The sequence below is a fragment of the Festucalex cinctus genome, chromosome 5, assembly GCF_051991245.1.
Source record: "Festucalex cinctus isolate MCC-2025b chromosome 5, RoL_Fcin_1.0, whole genome shotgun sequence".
Taxonomy (NCBI): domain Eukaryota; kingdom Metazoa; phylum Chordata; class Actinopteri; order Syngnathiformes; family Syngnathidae; genus Festucalex; species Festucalex cinctus.
In genome coordinates, this window is record NC_135415.1 from 16,460,767 (window position 1) to 16,478,514 (window position 17,748).

General features: G+C 41.2%; 2 protein-coding genes across 6 annotated transcripts in view; both read left to right on the forward strand.

The window, feature by feature from the left end:
• The first annotated feature begins 112 nt into the window (after positions 1 to 112).
• kansl3 (KAT8 regulatory NSL complex subunit 3) lies at positions 113 to 14,390 on the forward strand. Of its 5 annotated transcripts, XM_077522947.1 has the most exons (23): positions 901 to 1,109; positions 1,554 to 1,584; positions 3,009 to 3,283; positions 3,442 to 3,612; positions 3,695 to 3,785; positions 4,503 to 4,688; positions 4,773 to 4,901; positions 4,990 to 5,106; positions 5,189 to 5,287; positions 7,299 to 7,370; positions 7,457 to 7,531; positions 7,614 to 7,771; positions 7,863 to 7,926; positions 8,020 to 8,208; positions 8,555 to 8,708; positions 9,015 to 9,092; positions 9,648 to 9,821; positions 10,678 to 10,765; positions 10,967 to 11,094; positions 11,330 to 11,436; positions 12,382 to 12,586; positions 13,253 to 13,368; positions 14,093 to 14,390. In XM_077522947.1, the coding sequence occupies exons 2-23, from the start codon at positions 1,579 to 1,581 to the stop codon at positions 14,093 to 14,095; spliced, it is 2,685 nt and encodes an 894-aa protein (XP_077379073.1). In that variant the 5' UTR covers positions 901 to 1,109; positions 1,554 to 1,578; the 3' UTR covers positions 14,096 to 14,390. The 5 variants fall into 5 exon arrangements, with proteins under 5 accessions (XP_077379075.1, XP_077379073.1, XP_077379074.1 ...); XM_077522949.1 differs by lacking the exons at positions 901 to 1,109; positions 1,554 to 1,584 and adding an exon at positions 113 to 298 and having other exon boundaries at positions 14,093 to 14,389; XM_077522948.1 differs by lacking the exon at positions 1,554 to 1,584 and having other exon boundaries at positions 902 to 1,109; positions 14,093 to 14,388.
• A 631-nt stretch (positions 14,391 to 15,021) lies between these two features.
• Positions 15,022 to 17,748, forward strand: part of bmp1a (bone morphogenetic protein 1a) — a 38,802-nt gene continuing 36,075 nt past the window's right edge. Inside the window, exon 1 of the mRNA XM_077522946.1 lies at positions 15,022 to 15,859. Within this exon, the coding sequence (XP_077379072.1) occupies positions 15,715 to 15,859 (145 nt within the window). The 5' untranslated portion in view covers positions 15,022 to 15,714. The remainder of the gene's footprint in view (positions 15,860 to 17,748) is intronic.

Sequence of the window (17,748 nt, forward strand, 5' to 3'; positions counted from 1 at the left end):
GCACGGGTGCGGAACCTACGCTGTGCCATGTAATTCGGAAAACATTTTAGTATGGCCATCTGACATAAAAGGTTTCCCACCCTTGCTTTGGTGGTTTTTGCCTTTTTGTTTTTAGTCTCAATCTTTTTGAGGAAGCAAAAATCCTCCTCAGCTTCTCTTTCTCCAATAGCAGCTTGACTGCCACATCCCGTGACCATGGTTACCGCTGTGCCGCCAAGCAACTGCTTTCACTTTCAACCACAATAACGTAGGGTACATGAACCGTTAGTCGACCTACATCTCATCTGCCATCAGAAAGGTACGTTTGATTCTTCCTTCTCTTGTGTACAATAAGTGTTGATTCAAGTGAGCCCGTCCAGCACTTCACAGAAGTTGGTCTTCTCAATTTATTGTGGCAAGCCTCCGCTCTAGGTTGCAATGCGAGGGGATGCATGCAGTGGTCTTGGATGTAGAAAACCATTCCAAAATGTCAGGAAGGGATTGTGTGTGTTATGTGAAGACGCCGATCATGTTAAAGATGTCTTAAAATTATTCGGAAACAATATATAATTTCTATAAATCGCTGCCAGTGTGTACAATTTCATCTGATCACTTTAAAACGTTCCTAGAAATTCAAAATGTCCCATCACTGTTATTTATTTTTGAATTAATATAATTTAAATGATAAAAGTCGAATGAGATTTTTTAACACCCCATTTACCAGGCCCAGCCTGTCTGTTTTAAAAATCAAAAGTGGTACATTTTGAGCCGTCTTTGCTCGTGTAAATTATGTTTTTGAGCAGCTCGAGAACAAACTCCACTCCATATTAGAGTGAAATCCAGTCCCCGTTTTGCGTTTGCCTTGAACGCGCCATAACCCGGGTTGCCAGTTTCGTGGGAAACCAGCCTAGCTAGCAAACATGGTTTTCATAGTAACGCTGCAGGGGGATTGCGACGTGTGTACATGGCAACACCTCTGACAACATAAAAGAAAGCAATCTTACGCGTACAGCTTGTGTCGTTTATGTAACGATTATTAGTTACGCCTAAATATGTATATGTTCGCATTAGTTGAGCACGTAAGAAGACATTGAACCATTGCGACCATAAATGGATCGGTAGAGGCAAAGGTGAGCGACGTAAACTGCTTCTCTTAGCTTTTAGCTAGCTATGCTATCTTTAGCATGCTAGGCCAACCCACCCGCAACAGTCACTCACTTCTCAAAGAGTGAGCCCGTATGGCGGTTTGTGACTGTTAGCGACATAGAGCAGCCGTCTGGTTTAGTAGTGTCTTGTCATGTACATCGTTTGTACATTCAAGTTTACTAAAACTCCTATTTAAATTGGCGTTGTATTGGTTCGGGTCATGGGTGGTGCTCAGAGCAGAAGACAAAGCACCTGCAAAGCTTCTGAAGATGGATTTGTGATCAAAACGTGCTAGCGTTCTCCATAGACATCTGTTTCTTTATAACAGAGAAAACATAAGATGAATAGCAGCTAAATATAATTGTGCGGAGCAGCGTACATATTTACTATTGTAGCTTTTTAATATTGAGCTATTTATGAATGCACAGACAACGACGTCACGTTCACAGATAAATGATGGTAAGTACGCTCATTATAAATTCCTACTAATTACCTAAATTCGCAGTATTAATGATGTATCTATTGTAATTATAAGGTTGTTGTTTTTTTAAAGCTGTCACATTACTGTAAATTCGACTATATGTCCAACGGTGCCTTGGTTTTAGGTTGTAAAATATAACACCATACCATAAATATAGGATAATGTAAATAACTTGGATTAATAAAGTGCAAGACAAGAGTCATACATACAAATACCGAATGCTGAACATTTGTGCATTTCTGATATCTTTTGTCTGTGACTATCATACAAACCAGGCAGCTTGTTATTGTAGTCAAATGACATTTAATCACGTTTTGAACTCGCAATCATCGCCACAAATCAAACTATGCTATGAACATTTTACAATTTCAAGTTTGAAACGGTGAGCTTAGCTAAATTTGAATTCTGAACTACCTATAGCAGTTTATAAGCAAATTTAGCTTGTCGCAAACGTGTATGACGTCATGCATGCTGAGATCACGTCTCTGATCAACTGCTGAAAGGAGACTGATTCTGTCCTCTTTCGTCTAAAATCTGCTCCAAACATCAAAGCGTATGTAGGGATGGAAGAATGTTGATTTGTTGTGATTGTATTGTATTGGTGTTAATGTTTTATGTCATTTTTTATTTTATTTTTTTGTGTCTTTCTGTAAAGCGCTTTGTGACAGTTCAGGCTGTTTGAATGCGTTATATAAATAAACTTGAGTTGAGTTTAATTTTCCAATTTGGAAACTGAACTAGTTTGCATAGAAAATGATTTTTACAAACAGAAATGTAGTGTTACGCCAGGAGGGATAGCTGTAAAGTGTTCATGTCTTCTTATGACAAAACAAAATGTTTAATATGATACCTTCTCATTAAATTGACCCTCAACTCCCAGTTAAATCTCTTGAAAGTCTCTAATTTAAAATATTTCTAATATTCCTCTCATTTTCCCATGGTAATGTACCTGAATTTTCTGGGAATTTTCCAGCCCTTTGCAACCTTACACAAGTGATAAAATTGATTACTTGCCAAGCCCTAGTTTGGAAGTACCTGAGCATGTATGTCTTTTTGTGGCGCAAGATGATATTCTTGCTAGTTCATTACGCAGTGATCATCACCTCAAAGCAGCACATGTTGGGAATGGCATAAACCAGGGGTGGCAAACTGCGGTCCTCGAGGGCCGGAGTCCTGCAGGTTTATAGATTTCCCTACTCGGAGTGCAGCTGATTACAATTAACAAGCTCGTTATCAGGATTCTGCAGAGCTTGCTGATGAGCTGATCATGAATCAGCTGTGTTGAAGAAGGGAAATATCCAAAACCAGCAGGAATGCGGCCCTCGAGGACCGGATCTCGCCACCCCTGGCATAAACCGAGGCCCCCCTGTAATGAGTTTTATGCTTCGTCACTCCCCTTCAGCTGTGCGTCAAGCCCAAGAGGTTGTGGAGGCCTCCCCAGGGTCCGTTTGGACCCAGGAGGAGGATGCATCGCGGCGGGGATAAGGACTACCAGATTTCAGCACGGAAGATGGGGACGTCCTTGCTCTTCCAGCTGTCGGCCCACGATCGGGAGGTGGACTTGGTGTGTCTCGACCACAGCTACGCCAAACCGTGGAACGCTCACCCGGACGCCAGCAGCGCGCGGCCAACAAGAACGCTGTTTGTTACGCCTCGGCGGCAGCCGGAAGTCTCTCCGTGAGCGACATTAAATTAAATCTGAATAATTATTTGAAGAATCGGTAGGATCATCGAATTAGAACATATTTAGTGGCCTCATCCGTAATTCCTTAAACAATGTCCACAAGGGCTGTAGAAAGCTTCCACTTGTGATCGATTTTTGTCTTTTATTGCAGAGAGTCAGAAGCTGTAATAGATGTGGAGACGGTCACACCCACGCCAGTTCCTCTGTACGATAACCACAAAGCTCAGAGTGTTATGAAGGAGTGCGAGCGGCATGTCCTGTTTGCTCGCACTGTTGCGGAGAGTCCCTCTCCTCCCGATGACTGGGAGGAACATATAAACAAGTAAGACCACCATATGGAGCAAGTAGGCATATAAAAGCGTCTATCAGGTGTGTGTTTATGACTTTTAGCGTTGTTCTTTCAGGACTATGTGGTCTGTCCCTCAGACCAAACTGTTCAATAAAGTCCTAAAAGCACTTCAGGCTGAAAGATTAGCCCGCTTGGCCAATGAGAATGTAAGTTGTGCTTGTTTTATATATACACTATGTGTATTCGAGCAACTCGTGGTGCCCATATAGATGTGTATTAAAAAGTAATATTGTCTACTCCTATGAAAACGTAAATCTTTATAGAGGACTTACCCCCCCCAAAAAAGATGAAACTGTTTTACATTAATACAAGTCAAACATAAAACAACACAAAAAAAAAAAAGCTAAAGCCTGATTCTCCTGCTGAGTTGAAAGCCAAGAATGGGTTTTAAATTCTGTACTAATTTATTAAATGTTGTCTATTTGCTTTTTTTAAATAACTGTGGTAAATTGTATCAATATTTTAAGGGCACATACCTACATATACACATATATATATATATATATATATATATATATACATATATGTATGTGTGTGTATATATATAAATCCCCCCCCCCCCCAAAAAAAGAGGATCTACGCATTCATATTTACAAATTGTTGTATATCCATTTGCTTTTCTAATAATTCTTGTAAATTTATAACAAAATATTTTGGGCACCTTGACCTACTTATACCCCTAAAAATCTTCCACAATTGTGTGCCATTAATTGCGGTCAGATAAATTTTTTTTCTGACAGTTACATTTAATGTTGCTAAATAGTAGACTAGACTTAATTAAAAATAAAAAATAAAAATAAAAACATTCTAAGAGGATCTACTCATTCATGTTGAACTCTGTATGTGATCCCTTCCCCCAAAAGGCATCCAATGAGCCAATATTGCGCAGGATCGCAGTGGACAAATGCGCCAGAAAGGTGCGCCATGCCTTAGCCAGTGTAAACTGGGAGACCAAGCTGACGCAGTGGTTGCACACCACTCTGATTGAATCGCTGAATCTCGCCATGCTGGCGGCCTACTTGGATGTTCTGCAGACTCTCAAAAGCAAGGTTTCTTCCCGTCACACGATGCATCGCACGACTCGCTGCTATGGGATTTGTGATGACGTGCCATTTTCGTTTTTGTCCGGGAAGTTGCCATTGCTGATCGACAGAATGTTGCTTCCGGCCTCCAAGACGAGTTCTCCCAGTGCCGAGGCTCTCTCACTGCTACTGAAGCGTCCGTGGGATCCAGCTGTTGGAGTTCTGTCTCAAAACAAACCGGTATAAGTCAACGCTATAAAATATAGTTTAGTGCATTATGGCAAAAAAAAAAAAAAAAAAGTAATCTGCTTGTTCTTCAATGTTTCAGTGCAAGCTCCCCGGATCACCACTCATTCTAATAGCACCGTCAAGCCCGACCAATCCTGCCGTGTCAACATCACGACGAATGAGATTCTGGCAGTCGCAGCTCTCCTGTTTTGGCAAGGTGTCAAGTGCATATTCTTACACACAATTCCGCTCATGTCTTTCAAAACAGTGTGCTGATAACTGCCTTTTCTGTGTGTCAGGTCATCCCTATACACACCCATGTCAGCAGTGTCGGTAATATTAGCATTACCCAATGTCTGGAGCACATGCTGGGAACTGTTCGAGCAAAGGTCATTGAGGTAAAGGACATTGTTATTTTTGTTTGTTTTTGTCCCGCCCTCCCACCACCCTATTTGTGTAGCTGTCAGTATTATCTCTGATAATTTTTCTTATACTGCACATGTACACAGTTTTTAGGACGCTTTCCCTCTGTGGTATGCACTGCAGCCAGGTCGGCATTAAATAATGAGAATCTTTTCTTAATTACTTTACCTTTATAAATAACGGTTAAATATTGGTCAAAACCATAGGGGAAAATGAAAAATAATTCATAAATGTTTGAAAAAGAACTGTTGAGAGCTGCCACAACTCTATTGCAATGCTAATGCAAAAGCTCTTGTAAATTGTTTCACCTCGCACAGAACACACGTTGAATGATTGAATTTGCCGAAAATTGCCTTTTCCCCACACCTAACTGGTCAACCTGTGCGATATACTTACTGAGAGGCCTATTCACTAAAGGTTTGTGTCGCTTTTGCACCGCGCTAACCGGCAAAAATGGAGCAATCTGCGAGCGCCTAATTCACTAAACACGCGCAGATGGGGAAATCCGTCACAAAGTGCTCTGCCGAACAGATTGCGTCACGGTGCGGCGGTGTTATTTGCACATATGTAAATGACGGAATTTGTATAGATTTGACGCAAAATATGCCCACCCCATTGCAAATGAGACTCATTGATATGCAGCGTCTAATTCACTAACGCCAGCGCAAATGGCCACACCGCGTTTGCGTGACGCAAATAACGTTTTTGGAAAGCATGTATTAACTGCTCCAACCTCGATCACGACAGCAGTACGTGCCATTTGCAGCACAACATCCACGTGATAGATAGAGAGAGAGAGAGAGACAGGGGCGGGGCGGAATCTTATGTTTGTTTTAGGACACATAACGTAACCCGGGCTGATCGGCAATGGCACGGAAGCATTTTACGATAATTTTTTACGTGCCAATTGCATACTGTACGCCCGCGCCCACCTCTGAAAATATATTTTTAAAAAACGATTGCACCAATAAGTTGTACTTTATGAATGAATGACGTCGTTGTCGTCCTCTCTGCTCTGTACAGCTTAATGGCGCTCTAAACGCTTACTCTCGGTCCAACCTCGCTTTCTGATGTCATCTTTCTCGCAACAGTTACTATAACAACCATGTTCTTGGCGCAAATCCATTGTCATGTGTGGTAAATCAGGTGCAAATTTGCTCCAAGCTGTCAGTTTTGTGGCCGTGTTTGCGACGGTATATGATTAGAGCAATATCCTTCGTGAATAGGTGGGTAACTGGGCGCAGACTGCGGGTGCAGTTGTGGTGCAGCATTCTTAGTGAATATGCCCCTCAGTGTAAAGATTGTGCATCTACTAAAAAGGTACTTCAATTTTAAAAATAAATTTCTTCGTCGATTCATGACACACTCAAATAACATGGCAAGGTAACACTGTCTATTATGATACAATAATTTGAAAGTAGAGTAAACTGAATTTGGGCTGCATCATCCCACCTCATGTTTTTGAAGGTAAAAATAAATTGCGCAAATAATTTTAGGTCCTTAGCAATTCAGACTAGAGAGGATGAAATATAAAATACAGTACAATACACAATATCAGTATTTTACATAATGTTTTGAATTTACAAGTTATGCTTCGCTAAAATTGCAGTTCAATTTATGTGAAAGACGGTTTATTTATCTATATCAATTAGAGTTCTGAATTTACTTAACACTTAGATTTACAGTACAAATAACTTCACAAATCGGTTACACAATAAGTGTGGCATAAACATAAGTCACAATTGAGATTCCACCAGAAACCCAAACAAATATGTGGCTTTATCATTTCAGCTTTTCAAATATCATGATGTAAATGTAAAATATCAATATGTAAATAAGTGGACAGTGTTTTATTTTTTTTAAGTTGAAAAGTGTGTTCTACTACGGTACAAAGTTGATTTGAATGTGATTAATTGTCCAGGCCTATTTCAGACATTGCTGTGATGCCAACATGTCAAATTTTTACTGTGCATCTCAAACTTACAGGTTCGCAGGCACTTCCCCCGCAAACCCATCATCTTGGTTGGTTGGAATGCTGGAGCGCTCATAGCTTGTCACGTAAGGGTTCCCATATTTCAAATGTGTTTTTCTTTTGTGCGTTGATGGAGGCCTTGTCAGCTGATTTAATGGTGACTACTCGACAGGTTTCCCTGATGGAGTACCTGACCGCCGTCGTGTGTCTCGGCTTCCCTCTGCTTACGGTCAACGGTCCAAGAGGGGTGAGCTCAAGTTGTTTTTGTTTTTCCTGACCATTGCTTGTAGTCATTGCTTGATATGATGTATGATGTGTGTGACTCACAGGATGTGGATGACCCACTGCTGGACATGAAGACGCCAGTGTTGTTCGTGGTTGGTCAGAACGCTCTTCAGTGCACCGTGGAAGGAATGGAGGAATTCCGAGAGAAACTGAGGACTGACAACAGCATGGTTGTGGTGGGGGGAGCTGACAATAACGTCAGGTGAGTCGCGCACGGTGTCTGACATAATGTCCTTCAAATACATTTACATATGAAGTCATTGGAGTCAGTGCAATCAATTTTCTCGTGACAGGATCAGTTATGCAAAAATGAAGTCAGAGGGACTGACGCAGACGATGGTTGACCGCTGCATTCAGGTTGGTGAAATTTATTTCTTAATGTGTGTTTATGCTTTCCAGAGGCATGTCAACCCAAATTGGCACTTTTGTTGTTGTTTCACTGATCTGCAGGATGAGATTGCAGACTTCCTGTCTGGTGTCCTCACACGGGCAGAGAGCCACAGTCACGGCCCAGGGGAAACGAGGGACCTTGACACCGAGAAGAAAAGGAGGCCCCGACGAGAGTTCCCTTTTGACATGGAGAGAGGACGGCCTTCCTCCCCCGCGCTCAGACTCCCTATCTCTCCGTCAGGTTCAGAGGTCCGTTCATGATGGCTTGAGGCATGAGCGTTCGTCTAAGGGGTTTTTGTAGTAAAGATTTTCAGAAAAGGACAAGAAAAGCTCAAAAAGTTCTTTCTCACTGCTGGACAATGACGTTTTAAATACATTTGCATTTCTGAAAATGTGGTACAGAATTGGTTCTGTTTTTTTCCAAAATTTCCAAAACATCCATGTTAATTTCATTGAAGACATAGTACTTCAACAATCAATCAAATAACTCAAATTCCCCCTTTTAAAGCCATACACTTACACACAGGTATGACAGGAGAACTTGATTATATGGAGAACACCTTGCAGTAAATTTCCTCCCAATTGTGTTCTACAGGATTTGTCCAGTGTCTGCAGCAGTCCCACTTCAAGCCCCAAACCCAAGATTGGCCTGTCCCCAGCGCAGAAGTCCAGTCTGATTACCGCCACACAGCTCCTAAAGACCCACATGCAACGCTCTGGCACAGTGCTGTCACACAAGCAGGCTCAAGGTTAGAAGAGAGACGGCAGTAAAAAAGCACGTTGTCACACATGTGTAGAGGTTCTGCTCTCATATGAAACAGTTTTAATTTAAACTTAGGACTTTGGGTAGACGGTTGAAAAAAAAAATGCGTCTGACATAGCTGAGGAAACAGCGTTGCTAAAGCAAAGAATGAATGCGTGATTTGTAGATAAATATTCCTCGCGTCACAACATCTTGATGGGGCAAGATGGAACGTGACTGAAATACTCTTGTCTCCTTTTCTACAACCTTCCTCTCTGGCCTCCTTCCTCTCCTTTTCCCAATTCATTCACAGCTCAGTTTGCCGCTTTTATGAAACAAAACATGCTTGTGAGGAAAAACCTTCCTCCTGGTACTCCTCCTTGTATTTTTGGTAAGTGGCTATCCCTTCTCCTTTCTCTGCCCACTCTATTTTTTCCTCTTTTTCTTGGCATCCACTGCCCTCAGTGGCCCCCAACTTTTCACAAAGAAGAACATGCCAGGGAAAGTCAATTCTTTGAGATGGAATGTCAGGGAATTCTCTACCACATGCATCTCAGATCATAGCTAGCCTTTTGAATATTCCCTCATTAAAAAAAAAAAAAAAAAAGTAGGTAGTGTGTTTAGTATCATTTTCAAATTCATATAGTGCTGAATTAATTTGTCATCTATTTGAACAATACATTTTGTCATTATACATACAGTATAAAGCGTATATTTATTCCAAATTATGCTGCGCTATATAATCCTTATAAAGACATTTATATTGTACTAAAAAGGCCACTTGTGATTTTATATATCAGTACTGCTTTGCCTACCCCAGCAGCCTTAATAAAAATTTCTATGTCCTGCTTTGTAAATTTGTTTTTGATGTATTCATAAGCATTTTGTTGACTTAATTAAAATAATATACAATGCCTTCATAAAGCCACCTTGCATCGTTCCATAGTGACAAGTGATCAGATGGAGGCGTTGGACAGAGATGAGCTGCGAGCGCGCGGCAAGAGACGGCTAACGCCGAGCCCCACCCCGAATAAAGCCTCGAAGCGGGCTAAGATCAAGGTCACGCTCGTTTCCCAAAGCGAGTCGAGCGGGGCCACCATCAACCCGGCTGTACAGGAAGGTACAAATTAACATTACCTATATAACGTATAGGGACTTTGGACTCTTATTTCCCCAACATTCTCCATTGGCTCAGGGTTATCAATTGAACATTTTTAATAGTTTTTTTGTTGTTGTTTTTTTCTTCATTATCATGTATAATAGTAATGTTTTTTTGCTGTTGACGTCTCAAAGCACTGAAATATACCCCCGGTGATTTAAACAAAAAACAACAACTTTTTTTTGTTTTGTTGTTTTTTTTTTTTGTTTGTTTTTTTTTATTGTTGTTTTTTTTTTTTTTAAGTATAGCGCACATCACTCACACTATTAGCATTTATTTTGCAAAGTAAAAGCCACAGTATAAACCTTGTTGGCTTTTTTTTTTCTTTTTCTTTTTTTCCCCCCTTTCCCCCCAACCATTTGCTTCACTTGCAACTAGAGCTAAGCCAGTACAGTTCACGTCACATGAATTCCATCTGTGGGCATATTCTGGCTGGTACGTTTAAGAAAAATGTCACAAAAAATGTTTACCATGAAGGTGTTGGCTCAGTTTTCTCACAAATGTATTTAGTGTGAAATCTTTTGTATGAGTAGCAACAAGTGAAATACAAAGCTAAAGTGGCCTTCTAGTGGAAGAGCATGTAATGGTTCCTCCTGTCACAATACTTGGCTGACATGGACAGATGAAGAATGATGTTTTTTTTAGTGCATGAATAGATCATTTTCGTACCAATTAAGTAAAATTGGTTAATTTGATTATCTTTTTCGGTACATAAGTGGTTGTGAATCCGTGTTCTCAATGGTGGGCACTGGGCAGTGTAAATGATCATCCAAACCAGTAGAATATTGACGTTGAATCAAATGTTGTCTTTGTGCAGTGGGTGTTGCTGGAAAGCCCCTAGCAGTGACAATGGGGCAAACTGTAGCCGGAGCCGTGGAGCTCTCCGGACTTCTCACAGGCCAGCGGTAAGCTAGTCCGCCCAACTGTACATGGCCATAATAACCAGTACAATACTAAAACCGTAACCACACACCCATGACCCATTCCCACCTAGTCGAACCCCCCCAACAAAAAAAAAAGTATGTTTGGTGCAGGGAGGGTTTTGACCACAGAGCACTTTCTGAGGTGGCTCTTGAGTGGACTGGTGGTTATGTGTGTCACTGCAGGTCTGCTAGTCTCTCAGAGGTGTCTGGTGCCCTGTCCCCAGGCTCCAGCTCCTTCAACAGCGTGCAGCCTTGCATGGCGTCAGGGTCGTCCGCACCAATCCAGGCGCAAGCACCAGCCTCTGCCCAAGGTATCTTTGCCCTTCACATTTCATCGTACTTGCAACAATGCCGCTATAGCCTCACCACCGGCAAGAGCGCCTATCTTACACCATCAATGTTTGTCACTTGTCCTGAATTTGCCCCTTTGGACACGTGGTGCGTGTTGTGAGTGTCCACCCAGTTCGAGGTTGCCACAGGACCGCGTGGATTGGGACAGGGATAGTTTTTATTGATGGATAATTATAATTGTGTTTGTGTATGCAGCACCTTCCGCCAGCAGTTTGTTACAAGGCCTAAGTTTCAGCCTTCAGGAAATCGTCACCAAAGCACCTAGCTTGCCCTCTGCGGACGCCTGCACTGGAAGCACACAGGTATGACTGCAAATGTATGGCCTTTGAGCCACATATGGCTTGCTTGGTTCTTTAATTCGGCCCACCAAACATTTGCATTTATTAGCAATGGCATAAGAGTTTCCGCTGTTATGTTACACGCTAGTGCGATGCCATCTGATTGAAAAATAACCTCTGAGAGGGTTGTGTAATAGGTGCACATGTGGACAAAAATTGTAGGTATTCCTCTTTGTAGGCAAATAATAAAAAAAAAAAAATTGAAGACAGCTAATAATAATTGAACATTTTATTTAAAAAAAAAAATAAGCAATGAAAATCTGACATTACTTTTGAGTTGTGGTTCAACAGAATTATTATTTAAACAAAATAAAATAAAATAATGAAACAGACCTAGACAGAAATGATGGTAGCATCATTGAAAATAATTTAACCATAGTAGGGACTCTAGGTAGCATCACAAATGTATTCAAACTTGTGAGCAATCTGTCGGCCTATTTAAAGGGTAAGAAGTAGTTACGATACTGTTTGGTGTAATGCAAACACACTAAATATTGACCAGAGGAAGCGAAGGAGATTAGAAAGAAAATTAGACAAGCAGTAAAGGCTGCAAGACCATCTAACGTTTTTACACCAAGTACCACCTTAAGAGTGTTTTAGCTAAAAGTAAGAAAGTAGCATAACTTGTCACAGAGGCAAGCGTTTTGTTCCTATAATACGTCAAATTTAAATGTTATTCAATATTATGCAGTAAGGAAAATAAAAATACTGTACTCAAATTATTCTATTAAAATGTGTTGTGCATAAAAGTGTACGTAATAGTTTTTAAAACAGTTTCTTAAGATTAAATGTGAATGTATTGTATTTAAAAGTTAAATACAAATTAACTCTAGTTCCAAATGTGCTTTATTGTATACAGTATGTGTCCATAACAACGACATTTATCAACGTTGTCGACTTTTCCTCCAGGCATTCAAGCCGCAGGGTCAGGTCCTGAGCGCCGTCTCCACCACCACCACCACCAATACCAGCACTCTGCTCCGTGCCGTCCCTGTGGTCACCGCGGGGGGCGTGGCCAAAACCAACGCTATCCATCACCTGCTCACAAACGGCGGACTGGCCAAGCTTGCCAGCAGTTTGCCAGGCTTGGCCCACATCACCAACCAGACCGTCGGTATGTCTCGAACTGCCAAAGGGCGACAACGGCCACGCTGACCGGCAGGATGCTTGTGTGAAAGGGGCAACTCTGATGACCAAGACGGCATCTGGGGACAGTCTCAGCAGTTCAATACAATTTGCACGTTTCAAAGTCAGGTTAAAAAACAAAAAAAAAACAAAAAAAGTTTTCACTTTGCCGCATTTGTTTTACATGCCCTGTTTTGGGAAATAGTTTGAAAGCTGTTTGACTGAAAATAATTGTCTCAAGTTGGTCAGGTTTTTTTTTTTTTTGGCTTTTGTCTCAAATGTTGAAGCTGTCATTTTATTTTTATTTGTCTCATCATACCATACTCTGTTTTGTAAACGCTCCATTCAGTCACCCGCATGTAACATCCATAAATGCAACAAATGCTGACATGTATTGACATGACACAACCTCTGTCCCTGTTGCAATAAAAACTGGAATCATACTGGCTGTTAAATGCTTCCGTTTTTCCCTCCTTTGTCTTCCGTTTCAACTGCATTTGCCATCACCCTAAACTAAACTGCTTTACTCTCATTTTTTGTCAAGCTACCAGTTTGACTTGCATGGAGCAGTAAGGCCATTCATGTCGTCTTATTGGCGCAGTCACATTTATATTGCATTTAGTGCTGAGCCTATGTTGCTGTGTGTTGTCATTAGGGCAGAAAGCCCCCACGTCCATAACAGTGATGCTTCGAGGAGCGCAGCCTGCAAGCAGAGCGGGATTGCTCAGCCAAGCAGGCGAGGTGACGCCTGCTCGCAACAGTGAGTCTCAGGTGCGTCTCAGCTTTTGACAGACTAAATTGTCCATTGGTGTGAATGTGAGTAGCCGTTTGTCTGTGCTGCAATTGGCTGGCGAACAGTCCGGGGTGTAACCAATCTCTAGTCTGACCCAAAATCATATGACCCTAATGAGGACAAGTGCTGTAGAAAATGATAGAAAAAAATTGAGGGGTGAGTAAATGTAGATAATTGAAAATGTGGGCCTCCACAGATGATGTGAATGAGTGTTGCTATTTTTCACTGGCAATAAAGGGAAAATGTGCGCTATAGAACATCCTGATAAGTGTTGTTTTCGGCCCTTTTTATTGTCTGAGTGCAATCATGACGTGTCTGTGTGTGTGGAGGGGGGTGGGGGTGGGGGGGGGACATAATTATGATGAGGGAAATAATGGCTTCAGCTAAATCTTATCTGAGCTCAACTAAATTGGCTGTTGCAAGCTGTACGTCGGAAGCTATTTGAATGATGTGAATACAAAAAATGAATTGTTTTTCTATTTTTTTACCATAATAAGCAGCATGGATGGAGAACTTTTGATTCACCATTCATTTCTAAAGGAACTCTTGTAAATAAAAACATAAGTAAATAAAGCCAAAATGGTCACGAAAATAAATTTTGAGTGCTTATAAAAATAAAATCAAAATGTGAAATTGTCCACAGTATTGTTGCAATCATATGTGATGATTTAAATCCGTGTCTCTGTTGCATTTTTCTTGCAGTAATCAAGTTTTTTGGACCTCATTGCTGCTGAACTCCAGAGCCCAACAGTGGACCAGAGTTTGAGGGGCCCCTGCTCCAGTGCTCTTGCAATCTTTCATTTGCATATGGCGTACAATTCTAGCTTCACTTGAGCTTCCAGGAACATTATCGCTGTACAAGTGGACATTTACGCAGATTGAAATCTTAATCCTGGTCACAATTAAAGACTGACGTTTACAGATAGATACAGTGGTATAAACTAATGTTGCTTGAGTGTGCAGCATTTTTTTTTCTTTCTTAAAATACTATGTCCCAAAAGTACAGTTTTTTTTTTTTTTGCTGTCCAGTAAACAATCTAATTTCCTCCCAATTTGCCTTAATATCTGCCATTCTTCTTTAGGCCATCCCGTGTGTTTTTTCCCCTCAAGCTCACCCCGAAAGCGTAATCTAATGCTCAAGTGGCGTGTTTACAGCAGCAGCGTAAATACAGCCCACTCATCTGAGCAGACATCCTGTCTTAAATTCTGCACGCAGATAAGGCCTGGAAGATTGTGTGCCTTTCCTTCTTATATAAGGCACGCTTTGTTTGTCGCTGCTGGCAAACCTGCTGGTAGTTGCGTCTCAAGCCTCTCTATTACTGAAAGCATCTTTGTTTTCTGCTGTAGTTAATCCTATACAGGCCTACACACAACAGTATACTGTATTGATGAATGTGCTGCGGGTTACAAAGCAAATACTGTACGTCCAAAACGGATGGATGGATGGATGGATGGATGGAGTGAGTGAGTGAGTGAGTGAGTGAGTGAGTGAGTGAGTGAGTGAGTGAGTGAGTGAGTGAGTGAGTGAGTGAGTGAGTGAGTGAGTGAGTGAGTGACTTAGGGTCCCTTCCTCTGCTTCTTCAAATAAGTCAATGTTCTATATTACCGATAGGTGGCGGTAAAGACTCGCCCCTCAACCCCTGTTTGTTTGTTGTTGTTTGCGTGTGAGCGTGCGTACCCGTGCACACGAAATAAAAATGGCCAAAGGAGGTAAAAGTAAATAACAACTCTAGAAATTATACTGTTCTTTCTTCGGTTAACTGAATGAAAACAAAGTGTACCTGTTCGTGCTGTTTAATCTACACGCCGTTTTGAAATGTTCGCTGCTTTGTGCTAAAAATCAGCTACGAGCTAAAAGTGCTACAATTTTAAGCAAGCTAGCTGGGACGGACACAATGGTGGCTAGCGCTCACTCATTTGTGAAAATAAATCGCTCGTTACACGATATTATGGCCAGTGGACCATGTAAGAGCCATAAAAATGCACCCAGGTTCAAAATGATCATAAAAGGGGGGCTTTCTTTTCGCCGCCCCCGAGGAGCTGCTGCCATATCATCAAAGTTTCTCAAGCAGTTCTCGGTAGTCGCCTGGAGCTCCAGCTGGAGGACGGCAATCACTTGAATCCCCCCACCACCCCCGAACCAAGAAGACACCGGAGAAAGGTTGGATTTAAACCCGCCCTCCGGAGGGATCTCGTTTCCCCCAAAACCTCCCATTCTCCCTCTCCCTTTCTCTCTCTTCCTCTCTGCCTCTCTCTCTCTCTTTCTGTCCCCTCTCTTCCTTTACCTTTATCCCTCGCATTTGGCCGTCTCCCCGAGCACAATCATGGATCTCGCGGCGAGATGTTTGCTTCTCTTTCCCTGCCTCGGCGTGATACTGGCCATCGATTTGGAGGCGATCGACCCCAGCTACTTCGTGGAGCCCGCTGCCACATCAGATGCGATCGACTACAAGGATCCCTGCAAAGCTGGTGAGTTAGATTTTCACGCACATTTTTTTTTTTGTAAGGAATTGTATGCTGAAATGTGCCTCTTTTGCGTGGACGTGCCACGATTGTGTTTGTTGGGGGGGTTGTCGGAGATGACAGTGCGCGACGGAGTTGGGCAAAAGGCTCCAAGGGACATTGTGTGCATTTGTTTGGTTTTGAGAGAAATAGTTTGAAACATTTCAAGGGAGGTGATCTGAGGCTGCATTTCAGTCAAAAAGTTTCTGCTGGTTGAAAAGTTGCAACTGACATTTTTATTTTTTTATTTTTTGGTTACATGTACTGTAGATGATGATAAAAACTTCATTTAACCATGTCTGCTCCCTTTCTGGATGGTGTCAGTATACAAACAAACATTTTTTTGGGACAGTGCTTAGGCCTGCTTAGGCTCACATATTTGGCCAAGGCGCATCTGAGTTGTCATGATAATCTTTTTTTCTGCACAGACATTTTGCCAAATCCCTTTGGAGGATTTTTTTTTTTTTCCATCTGCTGTAAGTATTCTTGTTACGCTGACCTCCAATGTCCTCAAAGTGCTTAGTTATTATGCCTGTGACCATTTCTGATGTGGCAACTGACTAGAAAGCGCAACTTTCATCCAACCACCAATCTGATGTCTTCATCTCTGACCCCTCGACCCCATGCACCCAAGAAAAAGGCTGTAATGTAGCTTTGTATAAACACAACCAAGGTAGTAGGCTGCAGATGTCCAGAGCCAGTGAAGAGGCTACTTCCTGTTATTGCTTCATTCTTTAATTTTGTTTTACGCGTGAGTTACGCACAAATACTGGACATGATGTCCTGTTCTGGGGCGTTATTGATGTTCTGTTTGTGTCATGTCAACGCCAGACTATTGGGTGGATGTTATTGTCATTGGTAATGCAGTTGACATCTCATTAGAATGCCTTCAGAAAGGGAAGACGGTCATGACACCCACCTGCTTACACTTCTTCCTCATTATTTGATATTCTTATTGCTGTCGTTACTTCTCTTTTTTCTTTTTATTAACTACTCAAGTGGAAAAATTGTGTTTCTATCCTTTGTGTCTAGTGTTCCTGATTTCAGCACATCCCAAATATTTTCAGATCAAAACCCAAGAAACAACAGGAATGGGTTTGTTCAGGAAAACATTCATGATTTTTGGGCTGGCACACGTTTGAAACCAACTGTGACAAGTTACTGACTTTGTGGGATTTGGTAATAGTTTTCTAATAGTTGAAAATTTGAATCACCAGTTAACGGTGCTGCAGATGTAACAGATAATCAAAATTGCACTATTAAAAAAACAAAACAAAACAGTGTTTTAAGTGTAAGCGAGGGTGGCCACTGTGGCGCCACCAAGCTGTAACAACATTATAACACAGTATTTTATATGCCAATTATGGCATTGGTAGAACAAATCAGTCAATTAATTAAAAAAAAAATGTATATAATGCAAATATTTGTTGAAGCTTTTAATTAATGTGACATGTTCATGTGTTTAAAAAAATAAAATGACAAAAATTGGCTGATTTTAATTAATTGTATGGCCTTATTTTATTTTAATAATGAAACTCAAATATTATTTTGTATTACTGGGGTTTAGGTGACACCCCATTAATTTGGTAAAAAAAATAAAAATAATAATAATTGGTCATTCCACACGTGCGGGTGTTATGATAATTTTTATTATTATGTTTTGTTTTGTTTTTTAACTAATTATTTACCAAACTTACGTGTTAAAAATGGCTTAATTTCTTTGAGGATGCAATGTTAATGGTTGAACAAACATACAGTTTAGAGTCGTGTAGTGTCTCTGTCACTGAAATGTAGTGAATGGGGCGATAGATTATATTAAACAGCCACTCTAGTTATCTACACTCTCTCATTTAATC

Bases quoted from the DNA above. Each gene is read 5' to 3' on its own strand.
- kansl3 (XM_077522947.1), top strand. The intron at 7,371-7,456 runs GTAAGGGTTCCC...ACTACTCGACAG, and splicing joins GAGCGCTCATAGCTTGTCAC to GTTTCCCTGATGGAGTACCT. The intron at 9,822-10,677 runs GTACAAATTAAC...GTCTTTGTGCAG, and splicing joins CAACCCGGCTGTACAGGAAG to TGGGTGTTGCTGGAAAGCCC.